General features: G+C 37.9%; 1 protein-coding gene across 9 annotated transcripts in view; it reads right to left on the bottom strand.

Annotated features, from left to right (window-relative positions):
* The window catches only part of Ate1 (arginyltransferase 1), a 147,092-nt gene that overhangs the window by 92,348 nt on the left and 27,165 nt on the right, over window positions 1–27,579 (bottom strand). For all 9 annotated transcript variants that reach the window (XM_046448695.2, XM_058580711.1, XM_046448698.2 and 6 more), the window contains one exon: window positions 14,488–14,520. In XM_046448695.2, the coding sequence (XP_046304651.1) occupies window positions 14,488–14,520 (33 nt within the window). The remainder of the gene's footprint in view (window positions 1–14,487; window positions 14,521–27,579) is intronic.

Consider the following 27,579-nt stretch of genomic DNA (forward strand, 5'->3'; position numbering starts at 1 on the left):
GAAGGTAAACAAACAGAAGCCCTAACCTAAAGAAAATAAGAAAGGCCACTGCCCTGTTATAACTGAACACCCAACTGACAGTGTGCTCTGGAGTGCTGGTGGTCCTGAAGCCCATGACCCACCTCCTAGATGAGCACTCCAGCCATGTGGTGAGAGACCAAAGAGTGCAGATGCTACTGGATTTCATGACAACTCTCTTTTAAATGTAAGCCCTGAGGCTTATAGGAATGGAAACAGAGAAAAGCTGTCAGTTCATCAAAAACTCTCTAAGTCAAAGCTAATTAGGTGACTTTGAAATTAATCTAAATACTTCTAAGATTTCAGTTTAGTGCTTCACTCCAGGATTCATTAAATGTAAAGTGTGTGCTCAGTCATCCATTCATTCATTCAAAATGTCCTTATAAAGTATACAAGGATGAGCTCAATGAGCAAATTCTCAATAAAGAATATATACTATTAATCCTAAATAAAAATCAGCTCAGCGGCTCAGGAAGCTGAGGCAGGAGGATGGCAAGTTCAAAGCCAGCCTCAGCAACAGTGAGGCGCTAAGCAACTCAGTGAGACCCTGACTCTAAATAAAAATACAAAATAGAGCTGGGGATGTAGCTTAGTGGTTGAGTGCCCCTGAATTCAATCCCCAGTACCAAAAAACAAACAAACAAAAATCAGTCCTAAATGTTGTACCAGCTGAAATACCTTTTCTAATTGCAATTACCTTCTCAGTTTCCAACTGTCATCCTTTCTCTCACCCCTGAACCTCCCATTTGATAATCTGACTCTTATTCACAGGTGTGTTCTGCTCTGAGTCCAGTCATAACTAATGTGTCCAACCACAAGCATTATTCCTATCTCCCAACTGGTCTGGAAACTTGGATCTTGCAAAAGCACTTTACACAGATAGGAGATATCTCATAATTATTCAGGAAAAAATAGACTTATATACCTACCTACCCTGAGCTCCCTCACTGCATACAAGAAGAAACCTGAAATACCACAGTCAAATGGGCAGTACAAATATCAGAAAACCAAGAAACTACAAACTGATTCAAAAACTGGCCTCTTAGCTCCTGGACTAATGCTATTTTTATGCTATTATAAAAAGTCAGCCAATCAAAAACATTCAAGCAAACTCAGTTTCAAAAACTCCTAATATATCCAAATCAGTAAATATAGCAACATCAAAAGCAGTATTTCAATGAATGCTGTTTGTTTTCTTAAAGTCTGTTTTGCTCTACTTTTTTTCTTTCCAATGTTTTCTGACAACTAAAATAGGGATGAGTTCCTTTTCTCCCTTGTAGGTCCCTCATGGACCTACAAGGGAGAAAAGAAATCAAATTTCAAAAGTGGAAGACAAGGTAAAGCAGCTGAGAAGCTATTTTCCTAAAAGTACATCCAGTTGTCTCAGCCCCATGGATAACCATCTGCTGTTCTTAACGTGGTTAGTACAAATAAATACAAAGTTTTCAACAAGTAAGTGACAGCTATGGAGAACTGGCTGGAGGTGAACCTGAGATTGTGACTCCCTTTACCATCCTTTCAGGGGGATTAGCCAGATCCTCCAGGTCACTCCCCTCTGGCTTTCATTCAAAAAAATTTCAGTGCCTAGTTTATAATGCCAAAAAATAAAAGGATTTAAATGCATGTATGATGTCTGCCTACAAATTCAGACACATCTATAGAATCAGTTCCTTCCTTCCTCATGACATGAAATCACCACAATAGGGTATCTTCCTCTCAAAAACAATCCCTTGATTCAAATTACTTAACACTTGAAATCAAGGAAAGAATAAGAGAGTCTAAGACTAAAAAAAGATAAAAATGGAAACAATTAAATCTGTGAACTCAGAAATCAGCTCTCCAATCATTTAATAACACATGGAAGCTCAGGCACTGAACTTTATGGTGCCATGCTCCAATATGCTACTAGTTTGGACACTTTTTGACTGCAGGTGTGTACATGAGTGGCAGCTAAAAATTATTTCTTACATATTTGTAAAATTATCAGTTAACATAGATCAAACTACATTATCCATTTTATTTGGGGTTTTTTGGGGGATACTAAGGATTGAACTCAGGGGCACTCGGCCACTGAACCGCATCCTCAGCCCTATTTTGTATTTCATTTAGAGACAGTATCATTGAGTTGCAAAGCATCTCAATTTTGCTGAAGCTGGCTTTGAACTCACAATCCTCCTGCCTCAGCCTCCAGAGTCTCCATTTTATTTTTATCATTATTTTTTGGTTTTGAGCTACATCCCCAGTCCCTAGCCCCACCCCCCTTTTTAATTTTGAGATAAGGTCTCACTAAGTTGCTAAGGCTGGCCTTGAACTTGTGATCCTCCGTCTCAGCCTCCTGATATGTTGGGATTAGAGGCAAGCATCACCCTGCCTGGCTATATTACTTATTTTAATACACAAAACATTTAAGTGTTTCAAAATAATTCTAAATGATATTTCCCAAATGAGTTGAAAACTTATGACCACATAAAAACCTGCACATAGTTATTTACAACAGCTTTACTCATGATTGAAAAACCTGGAAGCAACTAACATGTCCTTCAATAGGTGAACAGATTCATACAATGGAAAATTGGCAAAAAGAATCAATTATCAAAATCACAAAAAGACAAGAAAGAACCTTAAAAGCATAATGCTAGTGAAAGAAGTTAGAGTAAAAAGCAAAAGGGCTACATACCGTATGATTCCAACCATTCACACTCTAGAAGTGCAAAACATGAGATTAAAAAGATCAGTGGTTGCCACAGGTGGTAGGAGCAGGAGAGCAAAAACCAAGTACAGCACAAGGGACTTTAGGGCAGTGAAACTATTCCCTAGGATTCAGTAATGGTGGATGCATCATTACACCTCTGTCAAAACCCAGAGAATGTAAAAAGCACAAAGAATACACTAATGTAAACTATGGACTTTAGTGAATAATAATGCAGCAAAATTGGTTCATAATTTGTAATAAATGTACCACAATGCTAGGACCTAAAAATTGTTTGTCTCATCCTAAACACATGCTAAATTTACCCCCCATTATGAGGTATTCAGAAGTAGGATCAAAAATGAATTAATTCATGCATTTATGGAGAATAGGTTATCTTAAGAGTGTTTTAACATAAAAGCCAGTTTGGCTAGTTCTCTCTTATGCTTCCTGCTCTGCCAATAAGAAGGCCACCACCAGAAACAACCTTCAACCTTGGCCAAGAATCATGAGCCAAAACATACCTCTTTTCTCTGTAACTTTCTCAGTCTTTGGTATTGTGTTATTAACAACAGAAAACGGACTTGGATACACACAATAACAATTTTTCAATTTGGTAGAATCCACTTATTACATCAGAACTTAAAATAATTTATCCCAAATTGGAAATGGAATTTAGTCATTGACATGTAACAGAATTGGGGGAAGAAATAAAAAGGAAGAGACCAAAGAGGACAGGTTTAAATTTTGGTGATATATTTCACAGATCAAAACTGAAGTTAGATCTTACAGATGGAAATTTTTTCTAAAGTAGTTTCTGAATCCAAAGCTGGGTGGAAATCAAAGGTCAGACCAAATGTCAAAAGAATAAATGTAAAAGGTATAGAATCAACAAACAGAATAGACCATATTTTGCCTCCTTTCAGGAAAATCACTCATCACTGTGCTACCAGCATTCATTTATCATCTCAGATCTCGGGCCCCACCCCAGACCTCTGAAGCCAGGAATGGGCATTAACAAGACACACAGGCACTTCGTGTGGACATTGGGCTTTGGATACACTGGTCTAGGTGACAAGTAGGAGGGCGAGCCAACCTCACTGCATGCAAAGCCCCAGTCAGATCAGAAGGCTGTCAAATGACAGGGGGTGTGTCATTTGGCCAACCAGAGCATGACCTTGAAGACACAGGGGTGGCTTCTTTCCCTCTTCTTTGTCACGTGTCTCACTGGCACTATGGCATTTGTTAAAGGCAGCTGAAACTATAAGAAGGGGCCAGTGGGGTCCAGAGCAAGGCCTGCATTTACGCAGAGCTCCTGTGTACACGGTCCCCATGTTTTTAAATCCATTCATCCTCACATGTACTGGTCTAACTAATGGCTGGACAAAGACTCTGGACAAAAAAAAAAAAAAAAAAGCAGAGAACATGTGTTTGTATATGGGTATATATTCTTCTAGGAGTTAGTAATCCCAAAAGCCTTCACCACTATCACTTTTCCAGAGTCCCCACCTCTACCATGTTGGGTACTAGCTTCCAACATAGGAATATGGCAGGACACCAACATTCAGACCATAGGGCTGGGTGTTCTTTCAGTGCAGTCTGGGCTTGATTTTCTATTGATTGGCTATTTTACAACCCTTCAGTGGCTGGGGTTAACCTGTATATTTCTATCCAGGGAAACAAATAACCCAAAGGTTACAGTTTCCCATCCTGTAAGATTTCATCTAATCTAGCAATTTCGTCTGTATCTTTTTATTAAACTGTGTGTGTAACTATATCTATCTAGTTTCAAATGTTCTTTATGCCAATTTTAATGTCTTATTGGCTTTGCAGTAACTAATGAGTCAAATTTTATTTGACATGTGTTCATGCTCTGTGTGTATGAGGTCATAATTTTACCTTTTTGAAAATTAGCTAACAGCTTTGGGGATCGTCCACTGAGAAGTTCCCGTGAACTCATTTGACGGAGGAAAGTCAATGAGACACACCTCATGACCTACCAAGCCTTGCATGTCTTTTCTTGGTTCCCGAAGATTCCCAAGCAGCACCAGAGCTCTCACACGGCTCTCTCTATTTCCCTGTGTCTTTTTCTCCCTTTCTAGTAAGTTTATGCTTCTGTTTTTGTTTTTTGTTTACTCGGGACCAATAAATTATCCCCAACAGTGGGAGTAATAGTAGGACTTATATCTCTATTGGATGGATGATGGAGATCTACTTTCTGTTGAATGACAGAAGACAGAAAATGTGGTTTGTAATCTTGTTTGTCAGTTTGTATGTTTGTCAGATCAATTAACTAAAGAAAACAGTTCTTTGAGATCTGAATGGAGGCCAAGTGGGCTTATTTCTGACCTGTGGCTAAAGTTGTGAACTTAAACTGAAAAACTCTCTAGAAAATTCAAAAAAGTCTTTACTTTTCAGTAAAACTGATTTATAGAAACAAGCATATGTTTCTATATATACATTTAATTAATGTATATATACATTAATTAAATCTCCAAATTCAGAAAAAATAAACTCCTTACATAAACTGCTACCTCAGAAAGAATTCAAGTTACAGAATCTTTAGATAAATCAAACTGGTTTAAAACCTGGGGTTTAATTCTGGAAAGTAATATGGAGATTCCTCAGAAAACTTGAAATGAAATCACCATTTGACCCAGTTATCCCACTCCTGGGTATATACCCAAAGGACTTAAAATCAGCATACTATATTAACATGGACATATCAATGTTTACAGCAACTCAATTCACAGTAGCTAACATATGGAACTAACCTAGTTGCCCTTCAACAGATGAATGGATTTAAAAACATGTGGTACGTATACACAATGGAATTCCATTCAGCCTTAAATAAGAATAAAATTATGGCATTTGCCCGAAAATGGATGGAATTGGAGACTATCATGCTGCTAAATGAAATAAGCCAGTCCCCTGCCCAAAAAAAAACCAAATATTCTCTTTGATATGCAGATGCTAACACAATAAGGGGGAGGTAGATAAGAATAGATGTACTTTGGATTAGACAAAGGGGAATGAAGGGAAGGAGGGGAGTGGGAATAAGAAAGACAGTAGAATGAATAACTTTCCTATTTTCATATATGAATATGAAAATAACATAACTTTCCTATTTTCATATATGAATATACGACCAGTGAAACTCTACACTATGTATAACTACAAGAATGTGAAGTTACACTCCATGTATATATAACATGTTAAAACACATTCTACTTTCATGTATAACTAAAAAGAAGAATTTTTTTAAATTGGGGTTTAAGGAAGAAAAAATTGTCTTTTCTCAGATTTATTAATAATAATAGATCAGTAGATTTAAAATAAATAAATCTGCAGGTTTAATGAAAAAACAGTTCAACTGAACTTCTAACACTACTCATTATACATCAAAAAAATTTAACAGTATTCCTACATGATGCTTAAGATTTTTAAAATCTATATGCAACTAAACTGAACTATAATTCTGACAAACATGTTTAAACTTATATTTTTTTTGTACTGGGGATTGAACCCATGGGTGCTTAACTACTGAGCCACTTCTCCAGCCCTTTTTTATATTTTTGTTTAGAGATAGGGTCTAGCTGAGTTGCTTGAGGGCCTTGATAAGTTGCTGAGGCTCACTTTGAACTCTCAATCCTCCTGCCTCAACCTCCCCAGCAGCTGGGATTACAGGTGTGTGCCACCACACCCAGCTAAACATTTTTAACTATAGTAAAATACACATAAAATCTACTATTTTAACCATTTTTAAGAGGACAGCTAAGTGATATTAAGTACCTTCACAGTATTGTGCAACTGTCACCATTATTCATCTCCAGAATTTTTCAGCATTCCACATGTACCCATTTAAACAATGACCTCTCCATTGGCCCTGGCAACTGCAACTCTACTTCCTGTCTCTCTGAATTTAACTATTCTACAAATCACATGTGGACTCATAATACACATTCTTTAGTAACTGGCTTGTCTCACAAGGGTCATGTAGTGTGTGCCCTCTGCACACATAACACTCCACTATATGAATATGCCATCTTTTATCCCTCATGTACCAGTGGACGCTTGGGTTGCTTCTACCTTCTGACTATTGTGAATCATGCTGCATGAACCCTGCTGCACTGTTCATGTACCTGCTTTAATTTTTTTTTTTTTTTTTTTTTTTTTTGCCGGTGCTGGGGATTGAACCCGGCCTTGTAAATGTGAGACAAGCACTCTACCAACTGAGCTATATATATCCCCAGCCCCACCTGCTTTAATTCTTTTGTGTATATACATCTACAAGTGACATTGGTGGATAGCATGGCAATTCTATCTACAGGTTTCTAAAGTACTTTTCACTTTTTTCCAGTGAAATTGTCCCATTTTTACATTTCCACCAACAATGCAGAGGAGTCCGGATTTCTCCACATCCATAACCAAACAGGTATAAACTGGTATCTCCCTATGGCTGTGATTTGCAATTCCCTAATGATTATATATTATATTTTGTGACAGCTTGAGCAATTTCTAAGATCCCCTGATAATTTTAACATGTAAATAAATTTATTTTAAATTTTTATTTTTGGTACTGGGGATTAAACCCAGGGGCACTTTACCACTAAGCTACATCCCCGGTCCTTTTTATTTTTTTTTTATTTTGAGAGTGGGGCTCACTAAATTGCCTAGGCTGGCCTTAAACTAGCAATTCTTCTGCCTCAGCCTCTGGAGTGGCTGAAATTATAGGCAGGTACCACTATACCCAGCTTATATTAATAAGTTAATGAATAATCTCTGGATATCTGAATAGTTTCTAAAGTAAGATAAACACCAAAATCAGAGCATAATTTAAAGTTTATATACCTTTCCTTCCTATTTCTATGTCCCCATAACTTTGGATCATGTCAATAAACACCCATCTTTGCCACTCAGTGTAAGAGGGTATGCACTCTGAGTCTGAGGCAATGCTTGCATACAGTTCTCAATTACCCAACTCCTAGCTCTCTGAATAAAAGAGAAGTTACACATCGATGACTGAACCCACACTAATAGCAAAAGTAAGAGATATATGCCTTTATGTATGCTTGGTAATGGGACGGCACTTTTTTTTTTAACGCAAGAAGTGAGTAGAATGATCCTAAAGTAAAGTGGCAGCTTGTCTGAGAACATAAAAAGAAAAACGAAACTTGAAGGACTATAGCAAGCTGTAGGACAGGGGAGTGAATTCTATTTGCCTTGCTTTATAATATCTGAGCTGAAAAGAAGCCATAAAATACATTAAAATGTTGGCTCATTCACTCAGTTTTGAGGGACTTCTCCCTCTAGGATACTCTAGTCACTCTCTTGAAAGAATAAGGGCCAGGATGATTAAGGGACTTGCCCAAGGTTACAAAGCCAGTTTAGGAACAGGCCAGGAAGAACCAAAATCTAGAATCTTCAATTTTCAACTCGGGGTTTTTCTCACTAGACACTGCTTCTGTGGTACACCACACTGAAACAGAATCACAATGTGCCCCTGGGTGCTGTTCAACATGATGAAGAAAGGGTTCAGTAAATGTGTTTCTCAAATATGTAATTGTTAGGAATTTAAATATTTCAAAGAACCCATGTTTCAGTCAGCGTTTCTACTGCTACAATCAAAAGACCTGACAAGAACAATCAGAAGAGGAAAAGTTAATTCGGGGGCTCACAGTTTCAGTCCATAGACGGCCGGCTCCATTCCTTGGGGCCCAAGGTAAGGCAGAATGTGATGGCGGAAGAGTGTGGTAGAGGAAAACAGCTCAGAAAACAGAGAAAGACTCCACTTGCCAGACAAACTATATACCCCATGACCACCTCCTCCAGCCACACCCCTCCTGCCTTCAGTTTCCACTCAGCTAATCCCTATCATGAGATTAATTCACTGCTTGGGTCAAGGCTCTCATAACCCCATCATTTCACCTCTAAACCTTCTTGCATTGTCTCACATGTGAGCTTTTTAGGGGACACATAATATTTAAACCATAACAAACCAAAAGAGCTTACTCTTAACATTTAAAACTAAAAACTAGAGACACTGTGACAAAAATTTTAATTGAACTTTACAAAGCTTAAGTAACTGAGGAATTTAATAAGTGTGTCCAAAATAAGAAAGAAACATATAAAGAATAGATAAAAATCAAGATTTTCTTTAATCTGATATTTCTTTATATTTTAAAACCTAACACACTTCAATAAAAAGAGTTTTAGGGGCTGGGGTTATGGCTCAGTGGTAGAGTGCTCACCTAGCACACATGAGGCACTGGGTGCGATTCTCAGCACCACATTAAAATAAAGATACTGTGTCCATTTACAACTAAGAAATAAATATTTTGGGGCTGGGGATGTGGCTCAAGTGGTAGCATGCTTGCCTAGCATGCGTGAAGCACTGGGTTCGATTCTCAGCACCACATAAAAATAAAATAAAGATACTGTGTCCACCTAAAACTAAAAAATAAATATTTTTAAAAAAAGATTTTTAGTAAAGCACCACCAAAATGGCTCACAAAATAGCAGAATCCGAAACTTCTTAATTCTACTAGCTAGTCAATGTTTATTGAACATTACAACATATACCTAAAAATCAAGAGTTACTATCCTTATGTGGGCCCTTTTTTTAATGTCAGTTCAATTTGAGACTCCTGCTTTTCCGATCTTTTTATGAGGGAAAACACATCCCACAGTGACATTCCAGACTGAGAACTCAATGAATGCCAAGATCAAACAAGACTGACATCCCCATGGAAACTAATCCACCCCAGGATTTACTATTCACACATCTTCTGAAGCATTCATGCACATCTAATGGGCAATGAAAACTGTCAAGGAAGATGACCCTAATTTCCAACACAGTTAAAAAGGTCCTTGGAGTAATGATGAATGCTACTACTTGCTAAAGGAAGCCAGATCCAGCAAGAAGATAGATTGAATGAACTTAAGATTTTAAGATACCATAACTAATCCAAATTCATGCAGAAAAATCTTTAACAAGATGATTTTGTGGTATTTAATGCTTGATTTTCTATTCTAAGTGTGCTTTCTTTTTTCTCAGAATCAGTTTTGATACTTTTATCATTCAGGATCAATTTCTAGAAAAGGACTTCCAAGTGCTATCATTTTACTATGAACTATACTCCCCTTCAATTTATATTGTCTTGATGGTGTCCAAAAACCAGATGGAAGTAAGCTCGTTCCTCTAGTAACCAGCCATAAGCTCAGAAGTACACTCTGGCCAGCACATACAAGTTCCTCTTGCTGGGCAAGGAACAGCGTCTTCAGTTAGTAACTGAGTTCCTTGTCATTAGCCTAGCTCGCAGCCCTGTCCCAGCCAGGAGTACACTCAGATCCAAGTGAAGGGAAGAGCAGTCAAATGACAATCCCAGTGATCTTGCTCCAGAATTCTAATTAGTGCCTCTGGTCTACAGCCTGCTCAACTTCTGATTCAAGAATATGGGACTCAGCCTGAAAAACCAACAACTGTTTCCTAACCTCCATGACCAGAAAAACATCCCTACTTATACTTCAACTTTTGCCCAGTGAACCAAGCTACAACCTAGCTTTTCCCTGCTCACTATTCAGTGCCATCAGTGGAATGCTAACCATTCTTTTAAGGATGTCTATGTCCCCTTCAGTTACCTCTTTCTGCACAGGCCCTAGCTCTTTAAACACAGCTGGGTCAACCAAGTACTAGGCTGGAGAACAGATGAAAGCTTCCCCAATTCACAGCTCAACCCTCTTCCTAGCCTTCTTTCCACAACTCTATGGACAGCTGATTCTTAGTGTCCAGAAATTATTCAGACTTCTTTCCAGCTTAACTCATTCTCCCCCCAACCTCATCTCTCCATTACTAGCTTTCCAAGATCCCTTCATTTCTCCAGGACCCACTTTTGGCCTTTCTTTCTTCTACATTTTGCAGAATTCTGATTTTCAGCAAACTTATAAAATGGTAAAACTATCACAATCCAATGTTACAACATTTCTGTCAACTCCCCACAGTATGACACTGTATTGCCCCTGGCCACATGTGGCTACTTAAAGTTAACTAAAATTCAAATGCAGTTCCTACATAGCTCAGCAATACATATGACCACCGGCTACTGTTCTGCAGTGCAGATGCAGGACTTTCTGAACAGGAGGGTTCTGACTGGGACCCTTCACAGTTAATAATCAACACGGTTAGATTTAAGGGCCGTCTTGCTACTTACTCTCCATTTGTCCCACTTGCTTTCTGTTCACTCTTCCTTATCTTCTATTAAACTGAACACTCTATCATCATATCTTATCTTCACTATTTGCTTATTAACTCTACCTCTTTCCACCTTTTTTCTTTCTTTTTCTTATGACTGCTCTAGGGCAGTGGTTTTCAACAAGGAACAACTTGTCCACTAGGGACACCTAGCAAAGTCTGAAGACCATTTACGGCAACTAGGGCAGGGGAGGAGGATATACTGGCATCTAGTGGGCAGAGGCCAAAGGTGCAGCTAGGCTCCTAATGGTCCTTACAACCAAGACTCCCCCAGCCCAAGATGCCCTGGGCACCAAGGCTGAAAAGCCCTGCTGTGGGCTTTACCAAGTGCACCTCCAATTCATCACTCTCTTCAAGTAGTGCTCCAGCTTCTCACTGCGCCACCTCCTCCAGACTCGTGGCTGTGCTGTGGAGTGCCTAGCTAATCTAATCTACTTCTCTGGGCTTGATTTTTTCCTAAGAAGTAATAGATCGTCTGTAAGAATCAACGATGAAGGCAAAGTTAAGCACAGTTCCTATATATAACAGGTGCTGACTTCCCAGAAGATTTTAGGGATGGGAAAGGAAGGAACAGAAGGCCGAGAAAGCGAGCGGTCTAAGTTGTCCCCGTGCATGTGTGGCATGACTTGTTCCCAACACTTGTTCCTCGCCCTCTGCTGCTCTACTTCTAAATATGACGATGAGGCTGCGACCAACTGGACTGGCTGGCAAAGTTTGACTCTAAAGAGAATTTCAAGAATCTTTTGGCCTCTGATATATAATCCCTTTTATTTACCTACATTTAATTGAAGACATCTGTAAGTGGTGCCACACAAAATGTAATTCAGACTCAGAAATGTCAATAAAAATGTCTGTAAGGCAGAGGTCCGATGTAAACCTAGCAGGGAGTGCACATCAGCAGCCACAGAGCCACACAGAATTGAAGTAGAATGGAAATATGCGGCCTGACTTGACGAGGTGATAAAAGCTCTTTTCCCATAAAGCTTAATGAGCGCTATTAGTCTTCAGCTTACAGGAATGTAAAAGGGTCAGCTCCACAGAGGGAAGGAGCTGACTCTCCACACATGGTCCATTCAAATGACAACATATCAAATTACTGATGTAATTACTATAACCTGACAATTTCATTAGATTCATGTGGCAGTTAACTGTTTAGGACTTACAACAAAGGGACATGGTTCATTCATAGAAGCTTTTGTAGACAAAATTAAGTTTAAAGTCAGCTTTATTTTCAACTGCAAGTCTCAAGTATGTGTCTCTACCAAACTTATTTTTCTTTCCTTCAAAATTAGGTAGGTGTTGGGTATTTACCATATCTGTAATTTCCCTTCTTCAGCTAAAATAAACTTGATGGCAAAATTAAACATTCTGAGACTTCTAACATCCTCCTGCCTTGGCTCTGCTTGGGCTCTCAGGTGTTGTGTGGTGGCAAAAATACAGAATCCTGGGCTCAGGGCTGCTGAAGGAGCTCTGGGGGGTAGCTGCCACTCACTAAGCCATCAGGCAGGCCCTGTTTAAGTCCCAGCTGTGCAGGGGAGCAACTCAACTTAGCTGCCTTCTCCTTAAAACCCTTACTCCAGGTCACTCCTCTAAGTTCTTAATGAAACTCTATGACATGATTACAAAAACCACTATCAAGGCTACCAATGCACCTCTACCCACTGTGGGTCCTTTATTTGAAGAGTAAAATGATTTAACTTTTCATAGTTGATGCTAATATTTTGTGTATCTCCTCCTTTGATTACTATAAACTTTTAAAACATATTGACTAGAATTTGCATTTTACCTCATTGACTACTTGATCAAATCTAACCAAATGTTATTCAAAGAAACAGAATTTTTTTATTCTAAAAGATCATTATATGCAACATAATAACTCTTTAATTACACTTCACCCAAGTTGCCTTTTTATTATATATATTTTATGGACAAAATTATATATCCTTATATAATTAATTTTTTGATCTTTTCCTTTGTGATACTTCCTACTGCTTCTATAGTAGAAATTGCTTCTTCAATTAAAGAACAGACTATAAAATGTATATTGCCTGCAAGTTTCTTCTGGTTTGGTTTTTGCTTTACACTAAGTTCTTATTTAAAACTCAATTTTTCAGGCATTGTGCTCATGTTTGTTACAAATCAACTCATTTAATTTTAATGACCTTCTAAGTATTATTTCCATTTTTAGATTGCAAAACAGCAATGCAGGATGTCATTATTATAACCCAACAATTTCATTAGACTCATGGCAGTTAACGGTCCTTGGGCCACCTAAGTGCCTCCCATTTCAAAGCCCAGAATATTTCTTTGTTCCCACATGCCCCTCAGACACTGGAGGTTTAGAAAATGTGACCAAACCTGGATGGTACCAGTCTTTCTGGTTTGGTCCCTTTCCCTTGGAGATCACTCAAACTGGCCACCGGAGTGTTTAACGTGCCAGGGTGGGCACCATAACTCATCATGAACAAAAACTGTTTCAATAACCAAATGAACACAAGGTTACAGAAACAGAAAATGAATAACTGCCAGTATGTGGGGAGGTCAAAGATGGGCTTACAAAGGACATAAGACTGAGGCTCAACCATGGAGAGGAATGTGGTTTGAATGAGCTGGAAACAGGGAAAGAAGCACAAAGTGAAATAAGCAATAGATGCAACAGGAAAGGCAAGAGGAAAGCAAGGAGCAGAGCTGGCATGTGTGCGCTGAAGCATCACCTAAGGGAAGAACACAAATACCATAGGATTCCAGCAGCATGGTTCACACCTGCTCCTCTTTGTGGCCTCATTTGAGATGTAGGAATTATTATTTGCATTTTAAAGATAAGAAAACTAAGGCTCCAAGAAGCTGGGATCTGCCCAAGATCATGTGGCTGATGAGTGAAAACATGTTCTTTTTCCAGGTCTTGCCAATCACCTACAAGTTTTTCTGCAACTGCAGCTCACAATGATACCTGGTTCTCTAAACATCGAATCGTTTTTCTTTATCTTAAAATATAATTACTGGATCCTCAGTTCTGTACTGAGAACCAGGATGAGTGTTCAATGAACAGAAAATGAAGCACCCAAAACCATGCCTGTGTGGCAACAGAAGCTCGCTGCAAATCCCCTGCTCCTGTCCAGTCAACTCATGGGCTTTAAAATGGTCTCTCAAACCAGGTGAAACCTCCTCAATTACAGCTTTTGCCTGTGATTTCTCCAGGTCTCTTAACACAAGGTTGATTTATATAGAGTTAAATAAACAATTGTGGGAATAATGGAGATACAAGACTATTTAAAGTGAAGGACTGTTCACTGTACTTACTGAGAAAGAAATGAACTTAAAAAGGAGCAGTGACCAGTTATGAAGGTGAATAGCTGTAACTTGTAGAAAATTTTACCAAAAAAGGCTGTACTCATCCCATTACTATTATTGAAAAATGTGTTACTTCAAAATGATCACTCCTAAATTGTCAAATAAATGCCTAATGAAAGATACCAATATTGATACTCAATTAACAATTCTAGTATCAAAGTCAGTCAGTAACTCTTACCTCCAACGGTGAACTGCAAAGGAATCTCGTGAACTGCAGAGGCAAATTTGAGCAGAATCAATTTATCCAGTCAGTGGGCAAAAAAAGAGAACACAGAAAAAGGAAAAATCATTATACAATTTTCCAGTAAAAGCATCTAAAGTAAACCCAAAAGTCTATATAAAATTAGTGTTTTTATAACATTGTATGGCTCATCCACAGAGGATGAGAAGTCCAACTAGCCCACAGCCCTAGGTACCCAACTTTTTAAATTAGGAGAGTGAATAAATATTCCTAAATATTTGTATAAAAGCAAATAAAGCACAACAATTAGTACCCATTTTTTTTAAGTTTTATTTCACAACCTTTATCTTATAGAAACACCCTCTAAGGGAGAAATCAGCAAACTTCCTGACCTTAAATGCCACCAGCAAAGTTAAGTTACTGCCCCCAAAAAAGGGGATACAAACCACAGGGGAAGCCAGGAAAGGTGGAGATAGAGAACTGAGGACCAAGAGAGGAGGGAGGGCACAGGGAGGCTCGCTGTGGGGACAACCTGGCAGTCCTGCTCTCGTCTCTCGCTGTTTTTGCCTTCTTTTCTCTCAACTCAAATCTCCCCTTCCGCCCTTCCTTTTTGGCTTTCTCCCACTCTCCCTCCCTCCTTTACCCTCTCTCTCCTTTTTAATGTGTATCAGATTTCTAGAAAACCACCCAAAACAGCATTATATGCTGCTTGTCTCTCAGCATTTAAAGAAGGAAGCAATGGGCAGCTGGTGGGAGCGGGGTGGAGGGTGGCAGGGGACGACAAAGCAAATTGTAGGCTGGCTATGAAATGAGGACTGTCACATAGCTTCACACATGATGGTAATTCATGTTTTCACAGATATATTTACAGAAAAAAAAAAACATTTCAAATCCCTTGATATTTACTATAATATCTAAGTAGTATATAAACTCATATTTCTAAACACAAATTAACTACAATAAACTGGGCATGGTGGTGCACACCTGGAGGCTAAGGCAAGAGGATCATAAGTTCCAGGCCAACCTCTACAACTTGTTGAGGCCCTAAGGACTTAATGAGACCCTGTCTCAAAATAAAACAAAAAATGGGCTGAGAATGTGATTCAGTGATTAAGCAACCCTGGGTTCGATCCCCAGGACCCCCACACACACACCAAATTAACTACAATAAAATGCAATGGAAGGCCTGTTTCTAAGCACTCAGCTTCCTCTCCACAACAAAGCCCGGCAGCACTTAATAGGAGTTTAAATAATTTGTATTCTCCTTCAGAGACACACCTTGAAATATTTACCAATGAAATCATATGAGGCCTGGGATTTCCTACTAGATTACTACAGAAGGTAGAAGGAAGTAATGTGGGAGTGTGAGGATAAAGTAAGATTGTCTGTGGTATGAAACTAGTGAGATGAGGCATTGAATACATAGGATTCATTGTGATTATCTCTACTTTGTGAACATTTAAGGTTTTCCATAATAAAGTTTGAAAATATATTTCAGACACACCCTCCCCAAAACTCAATAAATATACTCCTAAAATATCACTAGTGCATTTCAAAGCTATGCAGTTGATTAGCATCACCTAGGGCCTAGATGACATGATACATTAAAATACAGACTCTAGAAATGTTTCCTTAAATATCCATGTGCAATTCTGTTATCTTAATGTTACGAGAACTTTCTGAAAGTGCAAGATACATCAAAATGCTAAGTCTTCGGAATGCTGATATGAAAGAAGTCTCTGTATTAAAACTGAAAATCCAAGCTTTGTAGTCTTGGATTCTCCTCCAGTAGCCCAACCAAGACAACTGCTATTCCTCCCCCCAGGAGTCACAAGTGCCAGTTGAAATACTACCCAATTTCAACAGTGGAAAAAAAAAAAAAAAAAAGCAAAGTGTGGTGAGTTTTTATTTTAAAATCAGAAATTTGGTATTACAGGGTTTCTACACTTTACCCCTGGAAGTGCATGATAACTATGTACACAAACTTTTGAGTATATAAGTAGTTCTGTAAGTGATACATTAATTAAGACAGAAGCTACTTTAAATAACAAGAGAAACATATAAATAGTAAGAAAACTAAGTTTCCTTGAAGCTCCATAACTTACATTCATCTTTGGCATGTATATGTGTAACATTTGTGTCACAGCTTTTTCAAAATAGAACTAAAAATTCTTATCTTGTTTGAACTGCCAAAACATGAAATACAAAAGTTTCCAATCCTGAAGCAGTAAAAACTGAATAACAAATCACAAGACACAGATTCACACTATTCCCAGACATGAAAGATTTCAGAAAATGCCGCTTCTCCATCAGCATGCCAAAAAAACCCATGGATATCCCATGTTTGAATTCAGTTGACTTCATAAGTCTCACAATGAAGTTATACATCTTATGTTAGGTACAGATGCTTATACCTTCAAAACTAACAATTATTAAAAAAAAAAAAAAAAAAAACGATTGCAAATACATTTTGTACATACACTGCAACTGACATAGAAAAAGTGCCCTTTTAACAAATACTACCATGCAGTCTTGTCATAGTAACAAAAAGGCTATAGCTCCCACTAGGCCGGGTGGCACACATCTGTAATCCTGGAGGCTCAGGAGGCTGAGGCAGGAGGATTGCAACTTCAAAGCCAGTCTCAACAAAAGCAAGGCACTAAATAACTCAGTGAGACCCTGTCTCTAAAGACAATACAAAATAGGGCTGCCCCCCCCCAAAAAGGCTATTGCTCAATTTTTCTGAGGCTAAAAACTACTAATAAATAAATTTTATTAAAGTTTAAAAAAAAAAAAAAGATTATGTCCATAGTGAGGACCCATATTTATACCTCAATTCCATTTTTCTAATATGGCTGTCAAATAAGAAATAAAGGACAGAGTTAATGTTTAAAAGATTCTGTTCAAGATATTTAGCATAATATTGAGAAAAATGAAATAAAGATTTTAGCATATTTTACACAATTATCTTAACTGATTTTAGATTCAGTAAGAAATTTTACAGAAAAGGGAAATACAACACCAAAATGCAATTTTTAAAAAGATAAATCACATTTCAAAAAATTTCTTCTACACCAAAGAATATCTGTGAGGCGTTTCCATCAAAGTAGATTTCCAAGTCTTATAATTGCTCCTACACATTCCCAGAACTTCCTTGCATTAACCAAATATTTCTACTGTCATAGTTCCTTTTATTTATTGTGTGACATTTGCTGTCTTACAAATTATCAAGGAACAGGTCTATTCTAAGTGGATTCTAATAAAATGTTATTTGGAATTGTGCAATTATCAATCTAAATCACATTTCAGTACAAAATCCCAAATTTTTCTATCAGGAATTTGGAAGCCTTAATTCAATTAAGATTCTAAATTAGCCAGGTATGGTGGCGCACACCTGTAATCCCAGAGGCTAGGCAGGCTGAGGCAGGAAGATCGTGAGTTCATAGCTAGTCTCAGCAACTTACCAAGGCCCTAAGCAAGTCAGCTAGACCCTGTCTCTAAATAAAAATTTTAAAAGGAGGGGAGCAGTGGTTGGGGATGTGGTTCAGTGGTTAAGTGCCCCTGAGGGGCAATCCCCAGTATGGAGGAAAAAAAGATTCTAAATTATGTTAAGTAACATTTTAGACCCCTTTCTCACAGCCTACAGTCCTATAATTTTTGGTACATTTTTACAACTATTTTTAAATTGTCTGCTTTAGTGTAAAACTGTTTTGTGTTAAGAATGTCTCTCTTATAAATCTACAATTCTCAGAAATTAATCTTATTTCACAAAAGAAATAAAGTTCATTGTTCCATATTTTACAACAGAAAAATAAAGCCTTCATATATAACCTAAAGACACAACTAGCCCCCATTTTTTTAAAAACTCATCCTAAGAATTAAGTCTGCACTTGAGGGAGTTAAAACTAAGGTTTGAGAATAAGGGTCTTGCTTATCCCACTAGTGGGGAATAAGAAAAGTAGATTCAGGTGATTCTCTGAAATCATTTTTTTAGAGCTACTCCCTGTTCCATTTGCCAGCAATGCATCTGAAAGGACCTTGCACACTATCTCTTCTGATTAGACCTAGAATCCTGAACAAAACATTAAGCATCAATACAGCTTAAGACGACAACGAAGATCTTCTTTACATTTTAATGTACTTAAACCTACGTCTTCTGAGTTAGTGAAAGGAAACGTGAACAGTTTCTCATCTGTAAGAAGATTTTGGGCAAACCACTTTTCTTGGTTTGTGCCATGGCATGCCAGGCTTTTCAGACATTTCTTAAAAATGATTCCATGACCAAACATACTCGGGAAACACTGTTTTCTAAGCTGCCTCACCTCTTTTCCTCCTTGCCTTCAAGACTTACAAGGTATACTGCAAATTCCTAAATTTACCAACAAGAAACACTTCAACTTCATTTCACTCAGTTATTTGCAAAGTTACCTGACTAGCGATTTTTGTTTATTTTTAATTTTATGTAACATCTATTAATATTCTGCAGAATCAATTTTCCACAAAACTTGTTCCAGAAAAAACACTGGTCCATGCCAGCTCTGATTTGGTTCCCCCATCTGTACTTACTAGGAACACCCCCTGAAAATACTCAGTATGGCTCTCAACAATGTAAAAAAAAAAACTCCATTATAAATGTCAATGAATCACTATTCTTTTTTCCCTTTAAAAGATCTGGTTCAAACCCAGTGACACCTCTCTCAAGGGGGTCCTTATAAGAACCTTCGGGGTTGGTAGATGGGCCAATGCTCAAGACAACACCATGGAAGGAACTATAATAAAATGCCCCAGGATGACTAGAATTAATAATCTATACCAACAGAAGTCAGAATGCAGTTAGCATATGGGGGGACAGTTCTGACTGGGAGGGAGCACAAGGGAGTCCTGAGCATGCTGAAAATGTTCTCTCAATCTGAATGGTGACTCAAGAGTATATACCAATATATTCAACAAGGCATACATACACCTAAGACTTACATACTTTACTAATACAAATTAAAAAATTAAATATTAAAAAGCAGAAAACACTACCAAGTTTCTCCTAGGGATTCTTCCTCAAATCATTAAAACCACAGAATTTTATGGCTAAAAGAATCTTTTCAAACACCTAGTTCTACTCTTTACTTTATAATACATAAACTGAGGCCCAGAAATGTTATGTTATTTTATAGACAACAACAAAACTAGGGTTAGAACCCAGAAACCTTTCCAATCCATTGGTCCCTTCATTAAACAAAGGACTTTACAACACCATTACTCACAACTTAACAAGAGCACAACAAAATCCAGAGATACCAAGAGCCTCAACTAAAAACTAAAATGAGGTAACAAGCAGGTGTTCAACAAGTTTACAACAAAATACACAACTTTATAACACCAACCAATATGGCTAATAAATGGCAAAAAGGGAGGGGGTTAAAAAGATCATTCACAGAAAGAGAAACCATCAATAAGAACAGAGACATGCCATGACTTGCCTTCCTGCCTGCTGGTGTCCCTGCTATACTGTCCCATCCACCCGAAATGCAGCCCTTCAGATGCACCACAGGTGCATGCAGGCTTCTCCAGGCAGGTGTCTGCCAGAGCCTCCTCCGGGCACCTGTCTCCGGTCCCCACCACCAGCCCATCCCTGGCCTCCCCCTAATTCCTCTAAGCAGCACTCGTCACTCTGACACTCTACTGCACCCCTGTCTATTATTCTCCCTCCTCTCTGGCATCAGTCTCCCTGAGGTCAAGAACTTTCCTCTGTTCCCTGGAGTCTAAAGGAATGCCTGGCACACAGAGGAGCTAAGTAAACATCTGCTGCTCACATCTACGCGCTTAATCACGCACCCCGAGCCGAAAGAACAGATGTGTTCACTCTTCTGTGAATGGAATTGAAGATTTTTATTTCCCTCCCCCCATGATTCTCCACAGAGCCTGGCTGCTTTACAAAATCAGGTCATGTGGTCAAGGTGAGACGCCATGAACCAAGGGAAGCAGTCACCAGTAAGGAAGAGCTGGTACCACAGATGTTTTTCTGAGGAACATCTGTGTCCCTGGGGCAGCCCTTTAACATCCAGCAAGTGTCATGTCTAAGGGAGCAACTACTCAAAGATACTCTGGACAAAACTAGATATCACTTCAATGACACTAGGTTGGGCAAAAGAATTCAAATTGATGACCCTGGACTCAAAGGATGGATGGAAGGAATGAAGGAAAGATAAAAGAACAGAAGAAAAGAAACAGGGAAGGATGGTTTGACCTTGAAAAACTAAGTATCTTCCGGAAATCTGAAAAACATCAATTAAGGATAGGTGGAAAAGAATACAGAACCTAAGAAATCAAAGTTAGCAGAAAAATCATGGTCAAGACCAAATTTGGTTTTAAAATCATTTGGACAAAGTATTGAAAATAAAATATATCATCAGCAATTTCATTATCAGAAATAAATACCTGATTATAATAATAATGGACACAGATACTGCTCACATACTTTTCAGACCAACAGATTTCAAATAAAATCAAACACTCCCTCTCATCCTGCCAGGTACACATATTTCAAATAATTTTTAACATTAGCATTTTAACATTTTTCACATTAATGCAAATTCATGAAAAGAAGCTTTAAAAGTTTTTTCTTTGATTTGCCTTTGCCTGGTTTTGGAATCAGGGTGATATTGGCCTCATAGAATGAGTTTGGAAATGTTCCCTCTTTTTCTATTTCATGAAATAATTTGAGGAGTATTGGTATTAGTTCTTTATTAAAGGTCTTGTATAACTCAGCTGTGTATCCATCCAGTCCTGAGCTTTTCTTGGTTGGTAGGCTTCTGATGGCGTCTTCTGTCATTGCTTGAAATTCATATGTTTAAATCTTGTATATCATCCTGGTTCAGTTTGGGCAAATCATGTGACTCTAGAAACTTGTCAATGCCTTAAGTATTTTCTATTTTATTGGAGTACAAACTTTCAAAATAATTTTTATTTATCTTCTGTATTTATGTAGTGTCTGTCATAATATTTCCTTTTTCATCACAGATGTTACTAATTTGAGTTTTCTCTCTCCTTCATTAGCATGGCTAAAGGGTTATCATTTTATTTATTTTTTCAAAGAACCAACTTTCTGTTTTGTCAATTTTTTGAATTGTTTCTTTTGTTTTGATTTCATTGATTTCAGCTCTGATTTTAATTATTTCCTATCTTCTACTGCTTTTGGTGTTGATTTGTTCTTCTTTTTCTAGGGCTTTGAGATGTAATGTTAGGATAAAAAGTCAACAAATAAATGACCTAAGTACATGTATGAAAACATGAATGGTGTGACTCTACTTTGTGTACAACAGAGATATGAAATTCTTATATTTGCATAATATAAATTGAATTGTGTTCTGCTATCATATATAACAAACTAGAATAAATAAATTTTTTAAAAAGAAGCTTTAAAAATATTTTAAGTTCACTTTGTTAGTAAAATGCACAAGAATCGTGTCTTATTCCTCCATGCATAGCTCTACCATAGTGAATGGAATGTACCAGGAATTAAATGTTTATGTGACTGACTGAAATGAAAAATAACATTCCTCCACAGCCCAGGGGAAAGAAATATGGGAATGATTCAAAGTATGAAATTTTGAGCTATTTCTAGAATAATTGTTACATAAAAGCCAACACATGTATATATCAATATTTTACTTTCTACATATTTTTAAGGCAGAATTATCCTCTGGACAAATAATCATATATACAATATTTTTTTAATTTGTATAACTGACTACTAACTAGAAGAAAATCAACTGCTTTTTAATCATGCAGGAAGTTACCTAAAAAATATTTGGCATATAAAATGAATTACCATGGCAAAAAATACAAGCTTTCCTTATTTAGACTAGTCATCAATAGGCAGTATTGTTCACTTGTCAAGTCATTACCAGGAGGTCATAAAACCTGATGCTCCTCAGATTTAATGGAAAAAACAGACCTAAAATACAAAAGCAAAGACAAATGGTGCTCACAGCCCGAGTATTCCTATCAAATGAGCTTTGCACTCACTAAAACCTGCTTAGCTCATAGCAGGTAAACTTCTCAACACTCTCATGCAGGAAATTAAAAGCAGCTTTTACTTATTACAGCAGGACAACTGTCAAGTGCTTCTGACATCATTTGAGTTCTCCTTTTTGCTTACATCCAAAGTCCCAAGAACACTATTTTCTTCCTGAGCAGTTTACAATTTGGCAACAACTGAGTTCTCTCTCCAGCTGTTTCTTAAAACAGTTAACTCAGCTGCTCGTTCATTCAGCTGATACTCACTGGCCAGCAGAGTCCATCACAGACTCTCTGCTGGGCAGTGTATCTCATCCTGGCGAGCATCTTTACAAGATGGTGTAACAAGAACAGAGTGTGCTATTAATTTAGGTAATCCAATATACTAATTCATCAAAAGGAGAGACCTATTCTAATAAGCAAAAGCTCTTCCAAAAACCAGAAACACCAATTCTCCCTTGTCTCCAGTCCTGAGTAAAGTAGTTCAGAAACACACAACCAACCAACCCTTCACCAAGCAATGCCTTTTATTTGTCTTACATGGCGAAATAGGATGAGTTACTAAAAATTCTTAGTATGCAGTGACACGTCTATAATTTGAACAACTTGGGAGGCTGAGGCAGAAGGATGGCAAATTCTAGGCCAGCCTGGGCAACTTAGCAAGACCCTAACTAAAAATTAAAAAATAAAAAGGGCTGAAGACAGGGCTCAGTGGTAGAGCACCCCTGGGTTCAATTCCTGGTACTGCAAAAAAAAAAAAAAAATCTTGGAGCTGGGGACAGCTCAGTGGTAGAACACTGGCACAGCACATGTAAGGCTCTGGTTCAATCCCCAGCACCAAAAAAAAAACCTTAATTTTAAAGACTAAAATTACATGTTGACGAACCAAACTGGTATAAATATCATACTTTTTCCTTTGAAAGGACTAATTCTAATTTAACACTAAAATGTAAAACATGGTCTCTTAATTCAAACAAATATACTAATTAAAATGGAAAACAAAACTACAAGGAAAATGTAATTGTGTCTCTAAATGCCGACCGGCGGATTCTGGAGAAGCACCACTGCTCTGCCCTGACCTCAGTCTCTGATGACTCTGAGGGCCTGTCACCAGCTCCTCTGAGTGGCCGAAGTCCAGCCAGGGCTAACTTGGCCAAGCCCCCATCAGGTACAGTGTCACCTAATCCTCACAACTAGCCCTGTTGTAACATCCCCTCACCCACGTTTACAACTGAGGACTCTCTGAAGTGGCAGAAGCATGAGGATCTGGGAACCTGCTAAAGCCACACAGGTGCTAAGTGGGAAGCACAGAGCTCACACTCACCCCAGATGCCACTCCGCCTTCACCGCCTCTGTATCCGACCCAATCAGCATGGATCGCGCCTGGTAGCACCTTAATGCCATTCAACCCAAATGACTTACCAGGCACACACGCTCTGACACGCTCTGAAGCAAGTGGCTCATCAAGAGCCCTCACTCATCCCATGCCAGACATTCCATCTGGCATCTGTCAGTCCATGTCACAGACCATTACTCAACTCTGAGAAACTGCAAGTACGAGAAAGTCCACTGTGCTCATCGTGGTTACGTTAAGTTTCACCGTAACCAGGGGTCAAGTACCAAGGGACTTCAGAATTTCAGACATACAACCAAAGATAAGCCCCAGGAAAAAACAGCCAAGAGAAAGAAACAGAAAGGGATTTCCTCGGGCTATGTCCCCATTCACAGAGGAACTCCTTGGGCTCTTTTGCCCATTTTCTTCTTGACTGTAATTTTACTAACAATAAACATGGTGACCTAGTTTCCAAGCTAATAACCAACACTTCCACCAATCCACTCCTATACCTATACCTGCACTACTTGTCTCACCAAGCCCCCTGCTAACCAACCATATAACTGGCTATTTCTTGGTGCTTATTATTTAATGACTACCTCTGCCATCCCCACCCTCACTGTATAATGTAAGTTTTGCAAGAGCAAAAAATCTTTATCTGATTTATTCATGGTTTGGTTAATTGTAGCAGATGCCTCTCAAACAGTACCTGGCACATCGTAGGTGCTCAGTAAGTATTTTAACAAACACACCAAGAAACCACAAATTAGAAAGGGAACAATTCTAATACTAGACAAGCTAACATAACAAGAATTAGCAGTAAGAAATTTTCTGTACAGTCCTAGCAGCCAAGGGAATTTTTGTAAACATACTCATAATTTCATTACCTAACATGATTGATATGCAATAGATGTTAAATGTTATTTTTAATGACACGAATGAAATTTAACTCCAAAGTACCATTAGACAAAAAATACCTTCAAAGGCACAGATATCTGGAATGCATATTCCTTTTAATTTGAAAAATTTGTATAATTCTATTAAACATACTTTTGCTTGTATTTAAATTTTAGAAATTGATTAAAGTTCAAATGTAATAATTTCATGTTTGTTTCTCTTTAATTTGTATTATTTATCAATGCATGTGTACTGAGAATATATGATACCATGGACTAAGATTATTTCTTGTAAAAATTTTTCAAGTTAAAATGACTTCATAGTTTCAGTTAAAAACATTGTTGAGGAATATTTAAAAAAAAAAATAGCAAGAAAGAGAAAGGCTAAAAGGTCACAACAGCAACTTTGGAGAAAGTGGCAGTGGGGAGGGCACAGGCACACTGAAAAGGGCAAGAGCAGAATAACACTCCTGGGAACAGGAACGTCAGTGCCCCTTAGCACTGTTAGAAAGCACGCAAGAATGCACTCCTCTGTGCAAAGACTGCTATTTTAAGTTAGCAGAGGGCACAAAATCTTACAATAAAAATATTTTGATTATCTGCAAATGTTGCTTATGTTGAGAACTTCCATCACTGATGTCAGTTATTCTATATTAATTATTTTGGCCAACTTTAGCTTTTTCATTTGACAATCCCATGTAAAAAAAGTACAAATACCAAATAGAATATTACTCAGCCATAAAAAGAATGAAACTGTAGCATTTGCCAGTAAATAAATGGAACTGGAGACTATCCTGTTAAGTAAAATAAGCCAATCCTAAAAAACCAAAGGCTGCATGTTCTCCCCCACATGCGGATGCTAACGCACATCAGTAACAGTAAGAGGGGAGGGGAGGGAAGAAGAGAAGTTCACTGGATTAGACCAAGGGGATGAAGGGAAGGGAAGAAAAGGGAGAGGGGAATAGGAAAGACAGCAGAATGAACTGGACATGACTCTCCTATGTTCCTATAATGAATATGCGACCAGTGAAGCTCCATGTCATGTACAATCACAAGAATGGAGTTCTAATTAGAATAAGTTATACTCCATGTACGTATAATAGGTCAAGATACACTCTATTGTCATATGTATCTAAAAATATATTAAATTTTTTTTACTATTTTAAAAAGCTGAAAATAAATACATAAATAAGTACGGAAATTTCTAGTCATTGTTCTACCACTAACCATTCATGCCTCCTTGGGTAATTTCTTCCTCTAAATAAGAGAAGTTAATCCATATAGTTACAAAAGAATGTTGTTGATGCTATGATTTTGTGATCTGAGGCAATTTAGGTAATTATTAACCAAAAGAAACTTAAAAAAAAATGTTTCCTGTGCTAGCTTTAATTCCACCACTCTGATCTCTCCAGAAAGTAATATTATGCTGGGAAAAACAGTACCTTTTCTCCAGTTAATTTGGTAGCAAATGTTTCGTCATAGACCATGGGACAGACTATAGTATACCAGAGAGCTGACTTAGAAGGTGCTCATAAAAAGTAGTTTTGATTAAATTATACAAATAATTGTCTAAACCGTCTATTCTATTCAAGTTAGCCTTGGCCTTAAAAATATATTTAGGGATTGGGGTATAGCTCAGTGATAGAGTATTTACCTAGTATGCATGACATCCTAGGTTCGTTTCTCAGCAACTCCCACAAAATACATTTTTTTAATTTAAAAATGTTCAAATCCTGCCACCATATAAATTCAATTAATTATATGCCAGAATTAAATATTTATTAAATAGTACATGCATATACGTGATTGGTCTCTTTACCTAATTGAAAATGTCAATTCTTTGACACACTGAATATTTTCTAAATAAAAGTTATTATTTTCACATATAGAGTAAAACTGTAAAGACAAAGGAAGCTGAAAGGTTCTCTAGGTTAATTCCTGAAATTATTTCAATATTTAACAAGCAAAGAATCATTCGTAATTATCATTTTAATGCATCAATGCAGATTACTTGTAATCACCTTAGCAAAAGAGCATTTATGCAGGCTCCAGGGCTGCAAACCCACCAGCTCCACAGGAGGCACTGAGGCAGGACACAGAGCAACCGCATGCTCCTGACTTGCAGCACCCCCTGGTGGCTGGAGTGAAATAACAGGCCAGTACTCCACCACTCCCCCTGCTCCACAGGTCAGAGTGGACCCATGTTTCCCCCTATTTTTTCCACACCAGCTGTCAAATGACATATGCCTGACTACAAGATAACTTTCAACAAATAAGTACTCCTCAGAAGGGCAGTCTCCTTATGTTTCAGTCTGTACTGGAAATCTTCTGGCTTAACTTTAAACAGCTCCCTGGGAAAGCCCAGAAACAAACAAACAAACAAAATAATGAACCAAGGAAACTGTATAACACAAAAGGGAAACCTAGGATGTGCTTTTAGGAAAAGGGATAGGGATCCAAGAGGATGCTCAGAATGGTTCTCCTCAGAATGGGTCTCTTGGTGAAAGACGGGGAAATACAACTGTGTGTGTCTGCTTATTTTTACAAAACCAACACAGCTTCTTAAGGACAAGCCAGACACCGATCAGTATGACCACAGGCGAGGGGCACTGACCAACGCTGAGCAAAAGAAATCCTGTCAAACAGACTGTTCCACTTAGAGTACAAAAATACCAAGCTAATCTGCAGAGTTATAAGTGGACAATAAAGAGTGAAGGAAAAAATGGGGGCTAAAAGGGCTGGTAGGAATCGATTTCTTAACTGAGGGCTGGTGACCCGAACTCAGTTTGTGAAATATCATCTACCTTAATACACACATTTACTCTTCTATTTTTAAACTTCAAATTA

Source organism: Marmota monax, unplaced genomic scaffold (genome assembly GCF_021218885.2).
Source record: "Marmota monax isolate L192 unplaced genomic scaffold, Marmota_monax_Labrador192_F-V1.1 WCK01_AAM20220418_F8-fsc00076, whole genome shotgun sequence".
In the NCBI taxonomy this organism is placed as follows: domain Eukaryota; kingdom Metazoa; phylum Chordata; class Mammalia; order Rodentia; family Sciuridae; genus Marmota; species Marmota monax.